The sequence below is a fragment of the Malaclemys terrapin genome, chromosome 17 (assembly GCF_027887155.1).
Source record: "Malaclemys terrapin pileata isolate rMalTer1 chromosome 17, rMalTer1.hap1, whole genome shotgun sequence".
NCBI lineage: Eukaryota > Metazoa > Chordata > Testudines > Emydidae > Malaclemys > Malaclemys terrapin.
Genome location: NC_071521.1, coordinates 9,928,264 through 9,947,315, shown reverse-complemented (window position 1 = coordinate 9,947,315; position 19,052 = coordinate 9,928,264). Strand labels below are relative to the sequence as shown.

Sequence of the window (19,052 nt, the reverse complement as noted above, 5' to 3'; positions counted from 1 at the left end):
TTATACCCAACAGACTGTTATGGCTCTAACAATCTTAATAATGGACTGATTATTGACTCATTAAACCATAACAGCTTCTGCTGATCTAAAGGAAATACACAAGAGGGCGTTGGGCTTTGCTTTAGTCCAGATTCAAACCACTCAGTTTACCCAGTATTAATCTACTTCAGAAGTTCCAGTTTAGGACACCCTACTTACATTTATGCAAAGCCCACAGAAAAGAATTCCTTGCACCCATGGGCATATTCAAGCCTATTCACTTGCCCATTTCTGCAACCTAATAACGAACTTATTAATTATTACCTAGAAGAGTGTATGTTCAAATACAGCATTTCCTAGCATGGAGGGGAAAAAAAGATATGATGAGAAACAGAGGAGATTGAAATGAACTGATAAACATTAGGGCTCTTTTCCCTCACCTTCAAGGGGAGTTAAAAATCAAAATCAATATATTGATTTTTATGTATTTTCTGTTTATCTGTTTTGCCCACTATAACTCTGCCAGTTGCCCCAGGCAATCAACAAAGCTATGCTTGTTCAGCCTTTGATCATCTCGCTGCTATACGATTAGCATATGCATACTCTCATCCTCCCCTTTATCCTGTTAGTAAAGCTCCAAACTCCCTCCATGGATGTTCAAGAAAGCAATCTGCCCCCATTCCCTCCTCTGCTCAGGACTTGGAATGCTAACTACTGTGTGTGAGTCGTGTAAGTGCTTATCCACTGGCCCTCCGAGGAGCAATTCTTACTTGTTTGATGCAGTCCACGTTTGACAGACGCTCCTGGATCAGATTGGCCCACAGTGCATTGGGAATTTTCTAAAGAAAGAACAAAACAAAAAACAAAACAAAAAAGAAAGGCTGAATATTCACCATGGAGTTCAAAAGGAATTTTATCATGAAGGCACTCTGGCTAAAGGTGGACTGAAATGCCTTCTTAAAATAAATAAATAAATCAAACTGAGACCCCCAAATCATTAACACAACATATATGTTGAGTTAAAAAGAACAGAGAAATTCATTTTAAAAATAAACAAAATGACTTTTTACTTGCGAAGCTCTGAGTTCATGGATCTGCATTTCCACTACCAGGCTTAAACATGTCACGAACATGTAAACAGCCCCGAGATCCACACTTCTACTATTGTGTTAGGCCACAATCCTGCAACTAAAGAAAAACCTTACGCTCATGAGAAGTCCCACTGACTTCAGTAGAATTCTGGTCTACGTGCTGCTTTACAGGACAAGATCTGTGGCATTAGTGATGTTATCAACTGTAATATGGGACACGAAGAACCCTGAACTCCACACTGGCAATCAGGGAGAACCTGATTTTCAAATATTGTGTTTTATAATCTTATATCTCTGCATTTTTTACATATATACCCTGCTAATTTCCTGGGTTCTTAAAACAGTCCTTTATATTTTTCCCCAAAGCATTTCTCCTTTTAAATTAAGGGAAACAATTTACAAATATATCAGAGGAAAACAAATACAAATACCATAGGTTCATTAATAAGAGAAGTGGGAGACAGGAAATTGACAATGATTCTAAAAAGCTACTGAACATTTTTTTAATAACAAGGAAAAAAGATGAAAAGTGTACAGACAGTAAGAAAAAAATTAAGAATGCTTTTAAAAAAAACGATCTATACCAATTCAATGGGTCTGGATGGTCTGCAACGCGGATTACTAAATGAATTATTTGCTAACAAATGTACTGAGCTACTGATATTGTTATGAAGCCAAGGAAAACTGGAGAAACACCTGAGTATTGGGGGACACAAATAGGACACTAACTTTCCCAAAAAAGAGGAAAGGACAATCCTGGTAATTATTCACTGAAAAACTTAACTTAAATCACTGTTCAAATAACCAAACAACTCTCGAAGAGGAAAATAATCTGTAAACACCTACAGGATGATGGAACTTCAAGCAATAACTAGCATGGGTTTATAAAAAACAAATCATGCCACACAAACATGGTTGCTTTCTTCAATTAAATGTTAAAACTTAGAAGGAAAACATAATGCAGGATCCTTGACTCAAAGAAATTGGATATAGAAAAAAATATCTATTAGGCCACCTAGTGCATCCTCTGGTAAGACAAGACTGTTCCCTACCATATTTTGTCTAGAGCTTAACTCAGTGTAATTTTTAATGTTCTGAGCAATATGGGTTCCACAACTTCCCTTAGGAGAATATTCCACAGTCTTGTACCTCTTGCTGTCAGGAAAGTTTTCTTGATAATCAATTAGAATTTCCCTTTCTTTATTTTATCACAATACTCCTAATTAATAACTCTTTGTATCTCCCTAAATAATTTGTGGTGTGTACGCCACATATCGGCAGACAGTTATCATGTCCCACCCCACAAAGCTCTAGTTGTTAGTCAGACAAATTAAACATTAACAAAAGCTTTTCATCTTTCCTCATAATTAAAGCCCTTCAGCCTCCTATTCCTTTCAGTTACTCTTTTCTGTACTCTATCCAACTTGTCAGTATCTTTACTTTCTGGCAATATTTCATAAGAAAATATCTTCCACGTCCGATAGCAGAAGAGATTATATCATTCTAGATGTTTAGTGATTTTTTTTCCTAATATTTGTTCCATTGTTTTACTAGGTTTACTGGGCAGCTATTGTCAGAAACACCCTTCTTTCTTTTTCTGAAGGCTTGTACCACAGCTGTATTTCTCCATTATTTTAGTGCCTCCCATTTCTCCGTAGCTTTTCAAAAATAATGAATAATGGTTTGGTAAGTTCACTAGCTAATTACTCTGACACCATAAACGAGTATCATTCTATCAATGTTAAGATAACTATTAATTATTAAATTACTAGGGCAATTGCTCTTTTTCTTTTTACTTAAAAGTCTTAGCGGACTGAGTATCCTCATGAAGACACTGTACATTGGGTATTTCTTTTTCTTTGGAAAGTAACATATTAAGCCTTATTTAGGTCATCCAGACTGGTGGATCTTAAAATCCCTTTCTACCACTTCTTATTCACTAGGGGCCTGATCCTACAATGAGCTTTACACAGGCAGACCCCCAAAGGCTCACACAGAGTTCATTGCAGGATAAGTACCTTCATTTTGCAGTTTTCCAAAATGTACCTTGCAGAAGTCTAAAACCCTCTACTGCTCAGCAAAACCATTAATTACTCTGCTAAATTGAAGTACCTCATGGTCCATGGTACCAAGCTCCCCTATTAATTTTCACAATCTCATTAAGTTCCCCATTATTGATAAGAACTAAATCCAGGATTACTTCCCTAGTTGGATAGTCTATTTTCTGACTCAAAGTTATCCTCCACCTAACTCAGGAAACTCTTTGATTATGTACATTCGATGTTTGTTGTTCCAAACAAACATTTATATCACCTGTGGGTTTCTCCATTCCTTGCTTTCACCACACAATCTGATGGGTGTAAACCTGAAGAAGGTTTAGTTTTGGGGTGGTTTTTTTTGTCCTTCTGGTTTAGGATGACATAATGGGTAACTAGATGAAAGTGAACAACAGAACATTTGGCTGAACATCAGGAAAGATTCCCTAACAATGATCTCTGTTAGATCATGGAAAAATTCCCAAAGGAAATGGTGAAAGCTCCATCATGCAAGACATTTAAAATTAGATGGACAAAGCATTTAAGAATATACCACAGAGAACAATGCTGCCCCGGCTGGGGAATAGCCAAGATGACCCAATTAGGTCTTTGTTATCTCTAATGTCTCCAGTTCTCAATCATTTTCCTAATATCAGCCATTCACGAAGCAGCATTCAAGCAGGTAAAAGAGAAAAAGTGAAAGAAATTGCTCTGTTTCTTGAAAGTCGGCAGGTCCCATAGGGTGGTGCGTCAAAGCCCCCCGCAGCCTTTCACTGTTGGAGCCTGGGTCTGTGGCTTTGAGTCTGTCACCTTCCAAAGGTGCGTCATGCTGCTATCAGAAACAGCTAGTGTCTTACTGACTTCTTTGATGTGTCACGTCAAGAGAGGCTAGCAACTGCCAGGGGGTCCACTCTGCTAAGCCCTGCCAAACCAATTTAAACCAAAATTATTCTAACTTCTTTCACTGCAGTGGTACTCTTAGCCCTCTCTTTTGACCAGAATTTGCTGGAGAAAAATAATCAAGGGCATATGTATGGGTGCTGCACTTTATCAGCACTCAAGCCAGATCTTTCTGAAGACTAAAAGGCTCAATTCCAGTTTAGTTTCCTGGTCAGTGAAGTTTTCCCTAAGCAGTAGTCTACAAAATCACCACTCTGCTTAATGTTTTAATAAGGCATATTCAATCACTTTAGACCAGATCACTACACTAAAAATGGCCAAATCTGATAGACAGCATCCGATAGAACACAGCTATTTAGAGCAATTCCTTGCCCCATCACAGCAAAATTACAGTAGGAGCTAACACACTGGTGTTATTACAAAAGAAGCCCCAAGTCTGTTATGTTGTTAAACATCCTCCCACTGATCTGTGATCTCAGACATTGGTGCACATGCGTGGTTGGTAACTGGGAAACTGTATTCCTACCTGCTACGGCACTCTGAGCCTGATCCAAAATCTATTGAGGTCAATGGACAAACCCACTATTTGGAATGTTAGACTTTCCTAAAACTGTGATGTGGTTTTTGCCTTTAAAAGACAAAAAAAAAATTATGTATACATGGATTTGATCAGTTCTATTCATGATTCTACCTTATTAATGATACATTGCACTCATTCATGATGAATTTCAAGTATTATGTGTTAGTCCAATGACATCATAATGCATACTCTGTGCACAATCTTCCCGCAAAAGCATTTGAGTAAAATCCTTACAAATGCTTTTTGATTATAGTGAGGGGACAGGGATGTTCCCCATATGTTCCAAATGGAGTTTCTTCGCTTTCTTATTGCAAAAATGTCTGCATCTAGAAACTTTTGGCAGAGACTCCAGCTGAAGAGCTGTCACATCCCTTGCCTGTGGGACCTGGAGATCCTGAGAGTCGGACTGGAGGTCTATGGCCAACGGAGCCCCAAGGAATCCTCCATGCTGAGGAGCCCAGAGACCCTGATGCCCCAGGGATTGCAGCTTCTGGAAGCACAGTAGGAAATGACCCAGGGTGGGTGCACGAGTGGTATCTCCTACTTGAGTGACATCTGCGTGATTTGATGGGATTCCCTGCTGACCCAGTAGTGGACCACTCCACCACTGTTGGGGCCCGGTGGAGTCAGGTGCACCCGGGCCCCCCTACCCAGGTACTGGCTGATAGGCCACATTGCCCTGAATACAATGGCTACTGTAATGGACTCTGGCCGCTAGGCTGCGCTGCCCTGAATGCAAGGGCCATTGTAATTGACTCTGGTCACTAGGCTGTGCTGCCCTGAATGCAAGGGCCGCTGTAATTGACTCTGGCCACCAGGCTGCACTGCCCTGACTCCAAGGGCAGCCATATTGTCTCCGACCTCTGGACCGTGCCACTTTCAGCCTAAAGACTGTCAGGTAGACTGTAACCATGGTGGTATCACAACCCCACCCTGTTCCAAAGGAGGATGGGGTGTGCATACCACACGACACATACATACGAAGATTAAAACATTTTCTATTTGTTCTTTTGTAGTGCCTTGTCCTGGAACAGATCAGATCACTGGGCATGCAAAGATAAGGATGCCTCTATTTTTCTTCTCGTCTCTATTTTTTCTTTAAAAGTACAGGGAAACTATGCCGGTGCTGACTCACAACAACAGAGCAGTTTTAAGTAACTACATAGTATGCAAATATCTGCACTACAATTTGCTACAGTCCAAAGAACAAACCTTCACAAGCCAATAGTTGTTTCAACTTCTTGGTTTAGCCAGTTGACAAAAGAAGTAAATCTTTAAATATTTAATCATTAAATATCAGAGGGGTAGCCGTGTTAGTCTGAATCTGTAAAAAGCAACAGAGGGTCCTGTGGCACCTTTAAGACTAACAGAAGTATTGGGAGCATAAGCTTTCGTGGATAAGAACCTCACTTCTTCAGATGCAAGTAATGGAAATTTCCAGAGGCAGGTATAAATCAGTATGGAGATAACGAGGTTAGTTCAATCAAGGAGGGTGAGGTGCTCTGCTAGCAGTTGAGGTGTGAACACCAAGGGAGGAGAAACTGTAACATCAGGAACAGTATCCTGATGATGACACAGCACAACTTGTTGCTGAGCTCTGTGACATTATCCTCACGCACATTATTTCAAATTTGGTGACAATATATACCTCCAGACCAGTGGCACCGCTATGGGCACCCGCATGGCCCCACAATATGCCAACATTTTTATGGCTGACCTGGAACAACGCTTCCTCAGCTCTCGTCCACTCACGCCCCTACTCTACCTACGCTACATTGATGACATCTTCATCATTTGGACCCATGGAAAGGAGACCCTGGAAGAATTCCACCATGATTTCAACAGCTTCCACCCCACCATCAACCTCAGCCTGGACCAATCTACACGGGAGATCCACTTCCTAGACACCACCGTACAAATAAGCGATGGCCACGTTAACACCACCCTATACCGAAAACCCACCAACCGCTATGCCTACCTTCATGCTTCCAGCTTCCACCCCGGACACACCACACGATCCATCGTCTACAGCCAAGCACTGAGGTACAACCGCATCTGCTCCAACCCCTCAGACAGAGACCAACACCTACAAGATCTTCACCAAGCATTCTCAAAACTACAATACCCACACAAGGAAATAAAGAAACAAATCAACAGAGCCAGACGTGTACCCAGAAACCTCCTGCTACAAGACAGGCCCAAAAAAGAAACCAACAGAACTCCACTGGCCATCACCTACAGTCCTCAGCTTAAACCTCTCCAACGCATCATCAGTGATCTACAACCCATCCTGGACAATGATCCCTCACTTTCACAGACCTTGGGAGGCAGGCCAGTCCTCGCCCACAGACAACGCGCCAACCTTAAGCATATTCTCACCAGCAACCACACACCAGACCATAACAACTCTAACTCAGGAACCAACCGTGCAACAAACCTCGATGCCAACTCTGCCCACATATCTACACCAGCAACACCATCACAGGACCTAACCAGATCAGCTACAACATCACCGGCTCATTCACCTGCATGTCCACCAATGTTATATATGCCATCATGTGCCAGCAATGCCCCTCTGCTATGTACATTGGCCAAACTGGACAGTCACTACGCAAGAGGATAAACGGACACAAGTCAGATATCAGGAATGGCAATATACAAAAACCTGTATAGAGAAAAACCTGAAGAACACTTCAACCTCCCTGGCCACACAATAGCAGATGTAAAGGTAGCCATCTTACAGCAAAAAAACTTCAGGACCAGACTCCAAAGAGAAACTGCTGAGCTCCAGTTCATTTGCAAATTGGACACCATCAGATCAGGATTAAGCAAAGACTGTGAATGGCTATCCAACTACAGAAGCAGTTTTTCCTCCCTTGGTGTTCACACCTCAACTGCTAGCAGAACACCTCACCCTCCTTGATTGAACTAACCTCGTTATCTCCATACTGATTTATACCTGCCTCTGGAAATTTCCATTACTTGCATCTGAAGAAGTGAGGTTCTTACCCATGAAAGCTTATGCTCCCAGTACTTCTGTTAGTCTTAAAGGTGCCACAGGACCCTCTGTTGCTTTAAGCATTAAACTTCACTAGAGGAATAACCTGAAGATGGTTTCTACTGTATTAACATTGTTCTAACTAGAGATGAGGAAATAATTTGCAATGATTTATCTAAAAATTGAGCCTCTACTTCCGTTCATGGAATATTTGTTAGCAGATCATGATTCCCTCAAATTTATCCAATATTCAAAAATATTTGACTTCTTCTTTGAATATTTGTAAATGTGGATTGATGACAGTTGGCTGTCACTATTTGAGCTTATTAGTTAGTGCCAGACCATGGGTCAGCAAATGCTTGCATGTGCAAATATAAAATTTAGTTTCTGAGAATAATCATACATTTAAAATCCCCATTCCATTAACTCCTGGGCCAGTAAAACTCAAATGCTCAAATTTTCACAGGAAGCAAATGGGGCAAAAGTGAACTAATCAAAAAGTTTGAATAACCATTTGTGGAAATTTTTTTGCAGTATGTGCCCAGCTCTAGAAACAATACGTAGGTAGATTGAGTTAATGAATACCTGAGCTTTTTGGCCTTTGGGTTAATTTAGCCCTGGTTACCTCATACACGAAGTGAAATGATCATCTAAATAAATTAAATTGCAATGAATGATCTTCAAGGTGGACTTTACAAAACACAAGCTCATTTCATGTATTAAACTGCTTTGGAGAGGATTGCAGTTTTTTTAGTGCCCAGTTGTATATTGAACTATATGAACGGTTCTGTATTCTAGTCTCTGCATACCCACATTTTCCTCTTAGTGCTAATGGGTGCATATGAGATCAAATTCACCACTGGAATTATGGCCACTTATGCCAAAAGTGGGTTTAACCCATGGAAAGAAGGAGCAAACAAGGAGAAAAAAAAATTAAAAAAAAAAAAATATATATATATATATATATATATTTGAGGGTGATGTCCTGGCCACAATTAAATCAGTGGCAAAGCTCCCATTGACTTCCATAGAGCCAGAATTTCATCCTTAGTCATAACAGTCATATATGAAGAGTCAAAATCATGCAAGGGAATTGGAAAAATGATTTATGAAAGTCATCCCTCTAGTAGCTAACATCCTACAAACAAAGGTATAAACAGCACAACACTAAAACACCACCAATTTCAGCTTTCAGATGCTCTTTGCCACCTGATTAGCCCTGACATCTTTGGCTTTCATCTTCCACACCATCAGTGATTTTAAATCAAGTAAGCCCAAAAGGACACCCTTGAAAGTGTTTCTCTTCAGTCTGAAATATGTTAATAATTAGAGTAATTAAACCAAAGGGAATTTTTGTTTTAAATTTCCCCCTCTCTAAATTGAGTTTCATGAATCTAGTAAAATAATCTTTAAAAAAAATCCGTCACTCAAATTATTAAAGTTCATTTTTTCAATAAAAGCCATTTTTACGCCAACCTATTCCATCCCAGTCAAAAGCAGATGTTTTGCAGGTAGTCTCAGTGATTTTGATGGACTTTTTCCTCACAAATCTTCAGACCAGGAGTTCAACTCAAGGCATCTCCAAACCTTACTCTTTGATTCAATGTAATAAATATAGGGTCTTATTTTTATTTTTTTGTGGAGGGGAGGGTAAAGGGGGTGCTGACCCGATTTATTCAGGACATCCTTCCCCCATTTCATTCTCTTCTATCTTCACTAGCCTATAAGGCAAGTAACTCTCATGTCAATACCATACCTCAAGTCAACTGGCAAAAATGCTCATTGAACAACTTATTTCAAAAAATCTTCCATAAGATGTTAGGGAGGGGGAAAGAATGGCTCCAGAGTACTGGCCATAGATGAGGGGTGGAAGGATTAATGAATTCAGAGCGAGTAGTGAAACAAATGCTCTTCTGAAGGTTGGTTGAAGCATTTAAATGTGGCTAGCCTAGGAACTGGGTATGTCTACACTGCTATGTAAGCCCCAGGTTAGTAGAACTTGAGTTAGTAACCTACCAGATTCTGGGTTTGTTAACTAAGGGCTTCAGCATCTACATTCAACTGTAACCCCAGTTTAGGAACTGTTGAAACCTGGGTCCCAATCTGGGACCCCAGCGTCTACGCTGCATTATGTAGACCTGAGTCCAACCACCCCTATCCCAGACTTCCTAACGCCTTCCCAAAATGTGGCCACTCTAGTCCTTTGTTCAGGTCCAGTGTGGGAAAACTTGACTGTCCACCAAACTTGACTGTACAGAGGACAAAGAAAGTCGGCCCATGGGATTGTGGAATACTTTTGGTGGACTCCGAGAGTGAATCCAGTTTAGCTGCATCTTCACTACAAAGCAATAGGGCTGGAATCCTGGGTCCTGGATCAGAGATTCCACCCTCCTGGAGTCCTGGGTTTGAGCCCTGGGGTAGCATGATTTGTGTTTAGACGGAAGGGGTGTTAGGCTTGAGCCTGAGTTCGAACCCTGGGCTTACGCTGCAGTATACACATACCCTAAAAGTCCTCCTGATCCTGCTGCTGCCTCCTCAGCCTGAGCGCCTCTTGGGTTTGCACTCACCAAATGACTGGATTGGCACACTACTCTGAGTTAGTGCACCAAGTACATTATTTGTGTCATGCTACAGAAAAATCAACCCTACGTAGCTAAGTAGCTCTGTCACATCAAAGAAGTGTTCTCCAGGAACATATCTTCTGGAAGTATTTTGTACTGAAACAGACCCCAGAGAATAGTGCTTACTTAATGGAGATCATCAAACATGCTAAAACAGAACAGGCTTTCTCTTGTGAAACCATATAACTCTTTAAACAGTACTGTGCATACCCAGAAATGTATTTCTAGTATCTAAGAAGAATCTAATGTTAAGGTTTTCAATCATTGCCAATCCCTGTCTCTCCCATCCCTGTCTGTGTCATAGCATATTTTTATCTCTGTTCATATTATTATATGTAGCAAAAAGGTTATTTTCTCCCTATGGAAACCCCTGCACCTACAAATTCATACACCCATGTTCAAACCACCATTGATGCAAAACTTTGTACTTGAATCTGATCAAGTTGTCCACCATTTGAAATCATGGCAGTGTCATATAATTTGTCTTCCATAGCACACTGAGCTGGTACTGTTACCTCTCCCTACGTACCTGTCCTCTCTCTTGAAATGCCTTTACTTCTTTTGTCAGCTCTAATGTTTCTTCCAATAAAGTCTCCTGAGTGATACAAGGGGTATTCAATTGTTTACAAAGCCATCTTGCCTGGGGAAAGAAATGGGAGGAAAAAAAGATGGGTGCAAAGAAAATATGTTTTCAGAAGCCCCAGAGAAAGCAAAACAAGTCACTATTTTCCTAGCCTCCAATTTAGACAAATAATCCATAACTGTAAGTACTCACATTGCAGAACAGATGCTTTGTTAATATGCAATTAAGGTTGTGAATATATATCAGTAACTTAAAGGGAAATAAAAGAATGCTGAAGTTTTCAAAACTACATATATTGAACAGCCAAGAAATTTGAATTTAAGGTAAAACTTAAAAGAAGCAGACAAATATGAATATGCATTGTTAAGAAACACAAAAGCAACCTTAACTCTGTATCCATGCCCCTAACCCTCCATCCAAATTAATGACACAGCCTTATGCCTGCATGACATCTTTCCTGCATTAGAAAGTAATTATATAGGTTTCTAATACCATAGATAGACATTGAAAAATGAGCCAAATACTTCCATTACACTGTGACCATATTCAGCATAATTTGTGCAATACCCACCCATTCCATGGTCACAGACTGTCCATTCACAACATGGCAACACCAAACACTTACCTTTTATACTTCATAAGCACAAAGGTTCCAATCCAAGGCCCACTGAAATCAAAGAGAGTGCTTCCAGGGACTTCAGCAGGTTTTGGACTAGGCCCGAACAACTCACCTAACCTCTTTCTCACTTTCCCAATATTGTTTCCTATATACACTTGCAACTCAACTATGTAAACCATGGTATATCATTCCAGGGGGAATTCTGTAAAAGGTGTCTGGAGTTACAGACTTCTTAGATGAACCACCAAATTATAAGACTGAACCTGAGAAGTACTGAGCATCTCCAACTCCCACTGACTACATAGGATTTAAGATGTCCCCCAGACATCAGGGGTCAGGAGCCAACCACAAAGGCATATATGGGGCTGAATAGGGCAGCTGGCTGTAATATACAATACCTGTCGAACAAGTACCTATCTTTCAGGTAGGGTGCACTGGATGGTGGGGATATCAGGACAGAATATAGATAATGTATGGTACTTTAATTCTCTAATTACATAGTATTGTTTAAAATTTTAATTTAACTTAATTTCCTAGCTTTTCAATGTTTTCTTTGAAATTCCAGAATTCTTTAAAAGTTTATTTCCTCCCTATTTTACATTTTTAATATGTATTTACAAGTATAACACCATTTTCACAAAGTTTTTTTGGCTGGGAATTTCATAAACTCTTATAATCTTGTCAAGGGAAGATACCAGTACCCTGCCATATAATGGAAATATATATTTATATTACATGGAAAATAAACACCAGCGCAATTTCATTATTTTCAGCGGCTTTGTACCAGCGTAAATGAGTAGTATTGGCCCTGGGACTGAACCAGTTAACAATTTTCTTAATGATGCACAAACCAGATCAGAATCCAGCTCCCTATCTCACAACTGCACTGTTTCTGCACTGCCAAAAGGAGGGGGGAGGGGGGAATAAACGGTAGAAACTTATTTTTGTCCCTGAAATTTGCAAATGTGATTTTAAATACACACAGAGAATGGAAGCTGTTGAGAAAGGTGCTAGCTGTACATAGACCATTTCTCTGGCAAGTCTTAACTGCATCTGAAAAAAAGCTTCTAAAAAAGTAAAATATAAATGGATGTTAATTCTGAAAGCATAAAAAGCCATAACTATTTTTTTTGAAAATACACTGTTATACAGTCCTGTAAACTGTAAAACTTTTAGGTCAAAAGCAGTTGTGGCAATTAACACATTTTAAATTCTATGTGGTTCAACCCCCTTTATCTCCTCCCACCCACCACACACACACACACACACATACATACACACACACACGTAGCAGTACACTAAGAACCACACTTTCAAAAGTGGCCTCTAAGTTTGAGTGCCCAACTTTAGACACTCAGGGTAGAATTTTCAGAAGTGCCTAGGTGATTAAGGAACACTAACTTTTAATAATGCTCAAATACATTTGTTAGTCTCTAAGGTGCCACAAGTACTCCTGTTCTTTTTGCGGATTCAGACTAACACGGCTGCTACTCTGTAACTTTTAATAGTATTTGTGCTCCTAAGTCACATAAGCACTATGAAAATCATACCCCTCAAGCCTGATTTTCAGAAGTGCTGAGCACCCAGAACTCCAACTTAATTGGGAGCTGTGGGTGGCCCTCACCTCTGAAAATCAAGCCCAGAACATCTAAAGTTGTACACCCAAAACTTAAAACACACTTCTGAAAATTTGAACCTAAATGTCTCAAATCCATAAATGTAACAAGCCTGCCAGGTTGATTTGTGTAAACACCCCTCGTTTCTCACATTTTTTCAGCTCCTCTGTTCTAAGGTGCCAGTGCTTCTGTCTAATCTAATCTAGTCAGTCTATCATCGTGGTATCCAGGCACAGGCCAAAACTATGGCCCACAAAACAGGAATAAAAGTTATTTTTATTCTATTGTCACAAGACTTTTGACTTCTAAATACATAATTATTCTAGCATAACTGAACAAGAAGTTCTAATTTGCAAACATATGGCAGTGCAGTGTTATAACACTTAAGATAATATACTTACAATAGTGGTTTTTCCAGAGGCGGGTGGACCAAGTATACAAATTCTTGGAACTATAAAATAAATATACATGAATGTCAAGATACAGAAAGGCAAGACACCTTTATTGTTTCTTCATATTACATAATATACAACATATGTAATTATACTGTAATACAGTTACTTCACTGGGAGTTCTGCTTGAGTAAGGACTGCAGGATTGGGGGACCAAGCTAGTCATGACTATGTCTTAATTTAATTTCCATAGTTAACACATTTAAGACTCTGATTTGGCAAGGCACTTAGCACATATCTAGCTTTAAGCACAGACAGCTTATTTGCAACTCACATAAACAGGGCATAAATACTGAATACTTATGTTTCTAACTTTGCTTTTTATTCCCAACATGTTAAATGGTTTCGATCTGATGCATCTTACAGTATTTTAATTTTGTATATGCAGCATGATGGCCAATTTCAAAGTGTATAGTTTCTTATTTTACTACTTTGTACTAATGCATTTCCTTTTCATTTTTAGAAAATGAAACATGAGTAATATAATTTCAACTCACACCTTTCTCTAGATAGGTTATGTCATGGATCAAGAAGGTTTATACATTGCAAAATGGGCACTTTTCTTTGCTATTGCGGATAGCTACCTCGTGGGTAGAAATAGGGGAAAAAATTTATACGGAACATTTCTCAGATTGCCTGTGGGACACTAACATTTTTCCCAGTCACAGGAGAAAATGGGCTACTCCACATTTCTCCTCTATCCTTTTATCCGCTGCCCTTCATTTCTCTAGTCAGCATTAAGTTCCATTTTTTTCTCCTTTTGTGTTTATCTGCTGCATGTCAGTGTCCCTTCCATGCGGAGGGGATGCAAGATGAAAGGAAGGAAAAAAGGTTACTTGCCATGGCAGCAACCTCTTTTCCCTTAGCACACAAGTTCCTGTCTCATCTCTACTAGTATTTATTAGTTTGGTTTTTATTATTCTTATAGTGCCATAGCTGTACAGGGCGACCTAAAGAATAAAAAAAAATGGATAAGGTCCCGGTCCCAAGAAATTTACAATCATATAGACAACACAATGATTATTCTCATTCTACGGTGATGTAGGGAAGGATCAGCGGTGTCAAAAAACAAGGAGAAAGGGGAAATATCGCTTGAGAAAGATTTGAGGGTTTTTTGCATGCGTGCATTTTGGGCTGTGATCCCTTGAATTGCTACATTAACATCTTGGGTTTTTCTTCCCACTTTCCATTGTGGGGAGAGAAGGAATCAGGCTTGAGAACAGTGACTGATAGGTATTTATTGGCAGTAGTATGGGTCAAAGATGATGAGTTAGGGGATCTATCCAGCCAAAAACCTCTCCAGGTCATGACAACCAAAAGGAATATACTCTCTGATCTCGGCAGACAGGAAAGGATTGGAAATGTAATTTTATGAAGACCTTCCAAACACTTAGGAGCAGCTGGGCAGGTGCAATTTTTAAACATTCATAAAACCCAAATTACAGCTTCATCTTTACAAAGTTATTTGACTGGGAAGGTTTAAGGAAAACTCCCCCCCGTATTGGTTCTTGCAAGAGCAACAGAACTAGTACACAATGTCGAAAAATACTTTAAAAGGATACATCGGCTGTTTTTATCACATAATTTCTTTCAAATGTAATGTGATTAAATCCTAGTTTCTTAAAATCTAACACCTTGAAACTCCAGCCTGGTACTGAGGAATTATTTATAAACAGCGTCATAAAAGAGTGCTCGGGTGCCAACACTAATCAACTTCTTCAAACCACTTCAAAGAAAATCAAAAAACCTTTCCATCCACAGATCCTTTTGAGGTTTAACTAGGAGCATGATTTAAAATTCACAAGAAAACCCTTAGGTATTGAAGCTTTAATACACAACTTTCTTGGACAAACGTTTGATGAAAAACGAAACGTACCATTATATACACCATATCATGCTTTAATATTGCCCAGGGCTACTGTAAATGCTCACTTTGTACTAAATCTGGTTTTCTCTCTGCTTAGTGGCTGGCAGCAGATGAGGCAGTGTAATGCACTGATTTACTCATTTGCACACTTGTAAGACTCTTCTAAGGCATTTTTCCCTAAACATATGACACAAGGGCACAACCAGAGCATCACTGTATGTAACGTTTAACCCCTCAAATCAGCACACAGTTAGTATTAAATGCTTGAGGTCTACACAGGCAGCTAAATGAACACCAAGAAATCTACACAACACCTTTTTCTTTGGTAATAAACCACATCTCAGTGTTGAATTTTGAGATGTGACAGAATTTACTTTTCCAAGCAGTCTTAACATTTCGCATTCAGGTACAGTTTTAGGGGGAACTGAATTATTCCTGGCACAATGCAAAAGGATGGGCTGGACTCAGTAGGGGTCCCTTCAAGTCCAAATGATTCTGTGATTAATATTAATGCAAAAAAAAATCACTTAACTTATAAGGCAACTCCTCTATCGAACTGAAGAAGTATACAGTACAAGACTAACATTTTTCCAGAATTTTGTAAATTTCATCATGGGCATGGTTATATAGGAAGTACTCACCAAAAAAAAAAAAAAAAAAAAAAAAAAGTTACTTGGATTTTGGAAACCTTTTATTAGCACAAACCCAGATAAAATGTACAAAAACTGACATCTTTGCATTAAAAATAGCTTAGTCATCACATTGTTCTAGCTTTTTAGAACAATCACATGAAAGAACAATACCACATAGCCTTGAATATGAGAGCCCAGTCACCTAATATTTGGCCCAAGAGCTTCATCAGGATTGTTGTAAGTTATAATCATTAGGTTTGTTTGTATTTTTTAAAGAGTGCTTTAAATCCTACTATTAATTAAAAAGATTTTCTGACTTCACACCTGGGGTAGCTGCAATATCTTTTTTCCACATCTCTGTTTGAAAATTTCTCTGGGGCTAAAACTGTCTAGCAAGGCAAGATCATGAAAATTCATCACTTTACTGATGGCTCTAATAAGGGTTTTTTCTTCTAAAGAGTCAGCACCTTCCACCATGATCAAAAAGTAAATATCAGCTCTACTACAGATTTCTCTTACATTGTTTTCCATAAAATTTACTTTTAAAACAACATTTAGGCTTTAATTTTAATTGGAGTTCCTTCCACGTCTTAATAGATTCTTTCAAACCACAAACAGATAGCAGTTTTTCATTTGACAAACAATTGCTGTGGTTCTATCTTTAGCCTCTTATTTTACTGAAGTCATGAATGGCAACCTGCTTGATTCTGTTCAGATAATACTATGGGGTTAAAGAACAAGCCTTAGCTCAGTGTGATGGAGATTTATCAGCATTCTATAAAATCCCATGAAACTCCTCAACTGTGTACTTTCAACGGGGCTGTAAAACAGATCAGATTTCTCATGCTGCCCACATCAAAACAGGCTGGACACAATTCGCAGGATTTGATTTTTGCTATTTAGCCTCATTTCAATCGACATCCATCTGATCACTAAGTAGGAAGAGCTCTTAGCATCTCTTGTGATAATGATTTCATTGATGCTGCAGCAGAACTTTCATAATGGTTTACTATGGTTTTAAAGAAACATCAAAGCAACATGACACCAGCTACTCCTGACAGCTCATGCGGAACAAAATTATAGTTCAGTTGTGCATCTCCAAATATAATCTGCCTAAGGGTGAACAGTTTGTAAATCAAATAATTTGATTGAGTGTACATGCTTTTATTGTGCAGAATACATACTTCCTATTCAATTTATCAGGTTTTGTTATACACATGGGTAGGCATGCTTGCTGTTCCTTCAGCTGAGATGCCACTGAGCAGTGGAACTCATTAACCGTAGCAAGTAACTAAGTACTCAAAAAAACAGAGACGCTGCCAGCCCAGGTAGAATGGGAAACCAATTTTACACCTGACAAAAGGGGTAATTAGCAAGTTTAAAGACAACAGGAAATATCAGATGGGGCACAGAAAGCATTAATAATTGATACACTAGAACTCTTTGTTATTCCCTTAGAGGATTTCATTTTTATAACTGTTCAAGTGCATTTTTATTAGATTATCCACTAGAAAAGAACTTAAAAATATCTTACCAATAACTATTCCAAATCGCTTCAAAACATTTGAGAGACAGGCTGAAAACTTTTATCCACCATTTGCCAACTGAAGTAGAGCTTCACAACAATGGTTTATAAATCACGAGTTGAACTACATATGGTCTCTCATTTTCACTTACCATGATCATTGTCTTGCTTTAAGTGGCTTATCATATACTCAATGGGTTCATCAGGTTTATGGATTAACAACCCTTCAAGCATATTCTGAAAATAAATAGGACAGACTCAGCAGGAAATTTAACACAGCCACAGTAATAATAACAAATAAATAATAATAATAATAACGATGATGATGATAATACTTTGCATTTCTATAGCAATCTTTCACATGAGGACCTCAAAGAGTTTGATATTCATTCATCTTCATAAGTTCCTGTGAGGTAAGGAAATATGAAGAGCATTTTAGAGAGGGCCAAACTAAGTACATAGAGATTAAAGATGATTTGCTAAGGAAAATAAATGGATGTGAGTCCCTTTTATTATTTCTGATGCAGCAAGAAGGCCTGAAAGATTTGGGGGATGTTATTTATTTTATTTATAAACTCCCACCCCACCCTTACTTGATTTACCTTAAAAGTATCAAGAATTTCACATATAGTCTTCACTGTTCTTGCTGGAAGGCTTCTTGGAGAACATAGAAATGTGGATTGTGAGCTCTCTCAGACCTTCATTGAAAGGGCAGGATGTTGAATCTTAAAGACATCCTTTCTCCCAAATGTTTAACAGCCAAGTCAAGGCAGTGTTAACACAAACAAATTAATAAGTAAGGAATTGTGACCAATATAAATAAAAATAACTTTCCCTTTTGATCAGTTTTCACGTCCTCTTTCAGTCATAATCCTATTAGTTCTCCAGTAGCCTATAAGGCTTCGAGGGTAGACAAGACCTGAATTTCTGTTGTAAAAAACCCTGCCTTGAAAAAATGTTTTTTCAGGTCTTCTTCATACATCATAAAGAACCAAAAAAAAAGAGCACAAACTTCTTTCCACCACACACACCACCTTGCAGGTCCATTACTCAGGTTTCTACAGGATCTGATCCAATTCCAATTGAAATCAATGGATATCTTTCCACAGACTTCGGAATAAGATCCAGGAATCCTAACTTTTAGACACTCTTACTGTAACTACACACCCCTACTCCATCACAGCAGAGAAGTCCATAACTGGACCTACATGTGAAAAAATTTTCTAATATTACTCCTTAGTTTTTTCAGTGCTGGAATTTTACAGTGATATAGCGCATATTTTTTCTGGTAGCAGGCAATAACGCTCAGGAGGTTAGCCTGTAGGAATATAGGACCTAACTCAATAAAACCTCCTTCCATTTTCTGTGATGCCTAAGGACTGTCTATCCTACAAAGTTAGTTTGACATAAGTTGCCTTGAGTCAACTATTTATTCATGTGTCTACACGCAATGTGTCTCCCGCTGATGCAAGCACCCCGTTCTTGAGAAGCAGTAACACCACCTCCCCAAATAGCATTGATTCATGGTTGATGTACCATGGTCAACACAATGC

At 38.9% G+C, this 19,052-nt stretch overlaps 1 protein-coding gene across 4 annotated transcripts in view; it reads right to left on the bottom strand.

Moving 5' to 3' along the window:
• The window catches only part of AK8 (adenylate kinase 8), a 117,494-nt gene that overhangs the window by 86,174 nt on the left and 12,268 nt on the right, over positions 1-19,052 (bottom strand). For all 4 annotated transcript variants that reach the window (XM_054007298.1, XM_054007300.1, XM_054007297.1 and 1 more), the window contains 4 exons: positions 17,652-17,736; positions 13,425-13,474; positions 10,735-10,845; positions 750-818 (listed from right to left, as the gene is read on the bottom strand). In XM_054007298.1, coding sequence (XP_053863273.1) covers positions 750-818; positions 10,735-10,845; positions 13,425-13,474; positions 17,652-17,736 — 315 coding nt within the window. The remainder of the gene's footprint in view (positions 1-749; positions 819-10,734; positions 10,846-13,424; positions 13,475-17,651; positions 17,737-19,052) is intronic.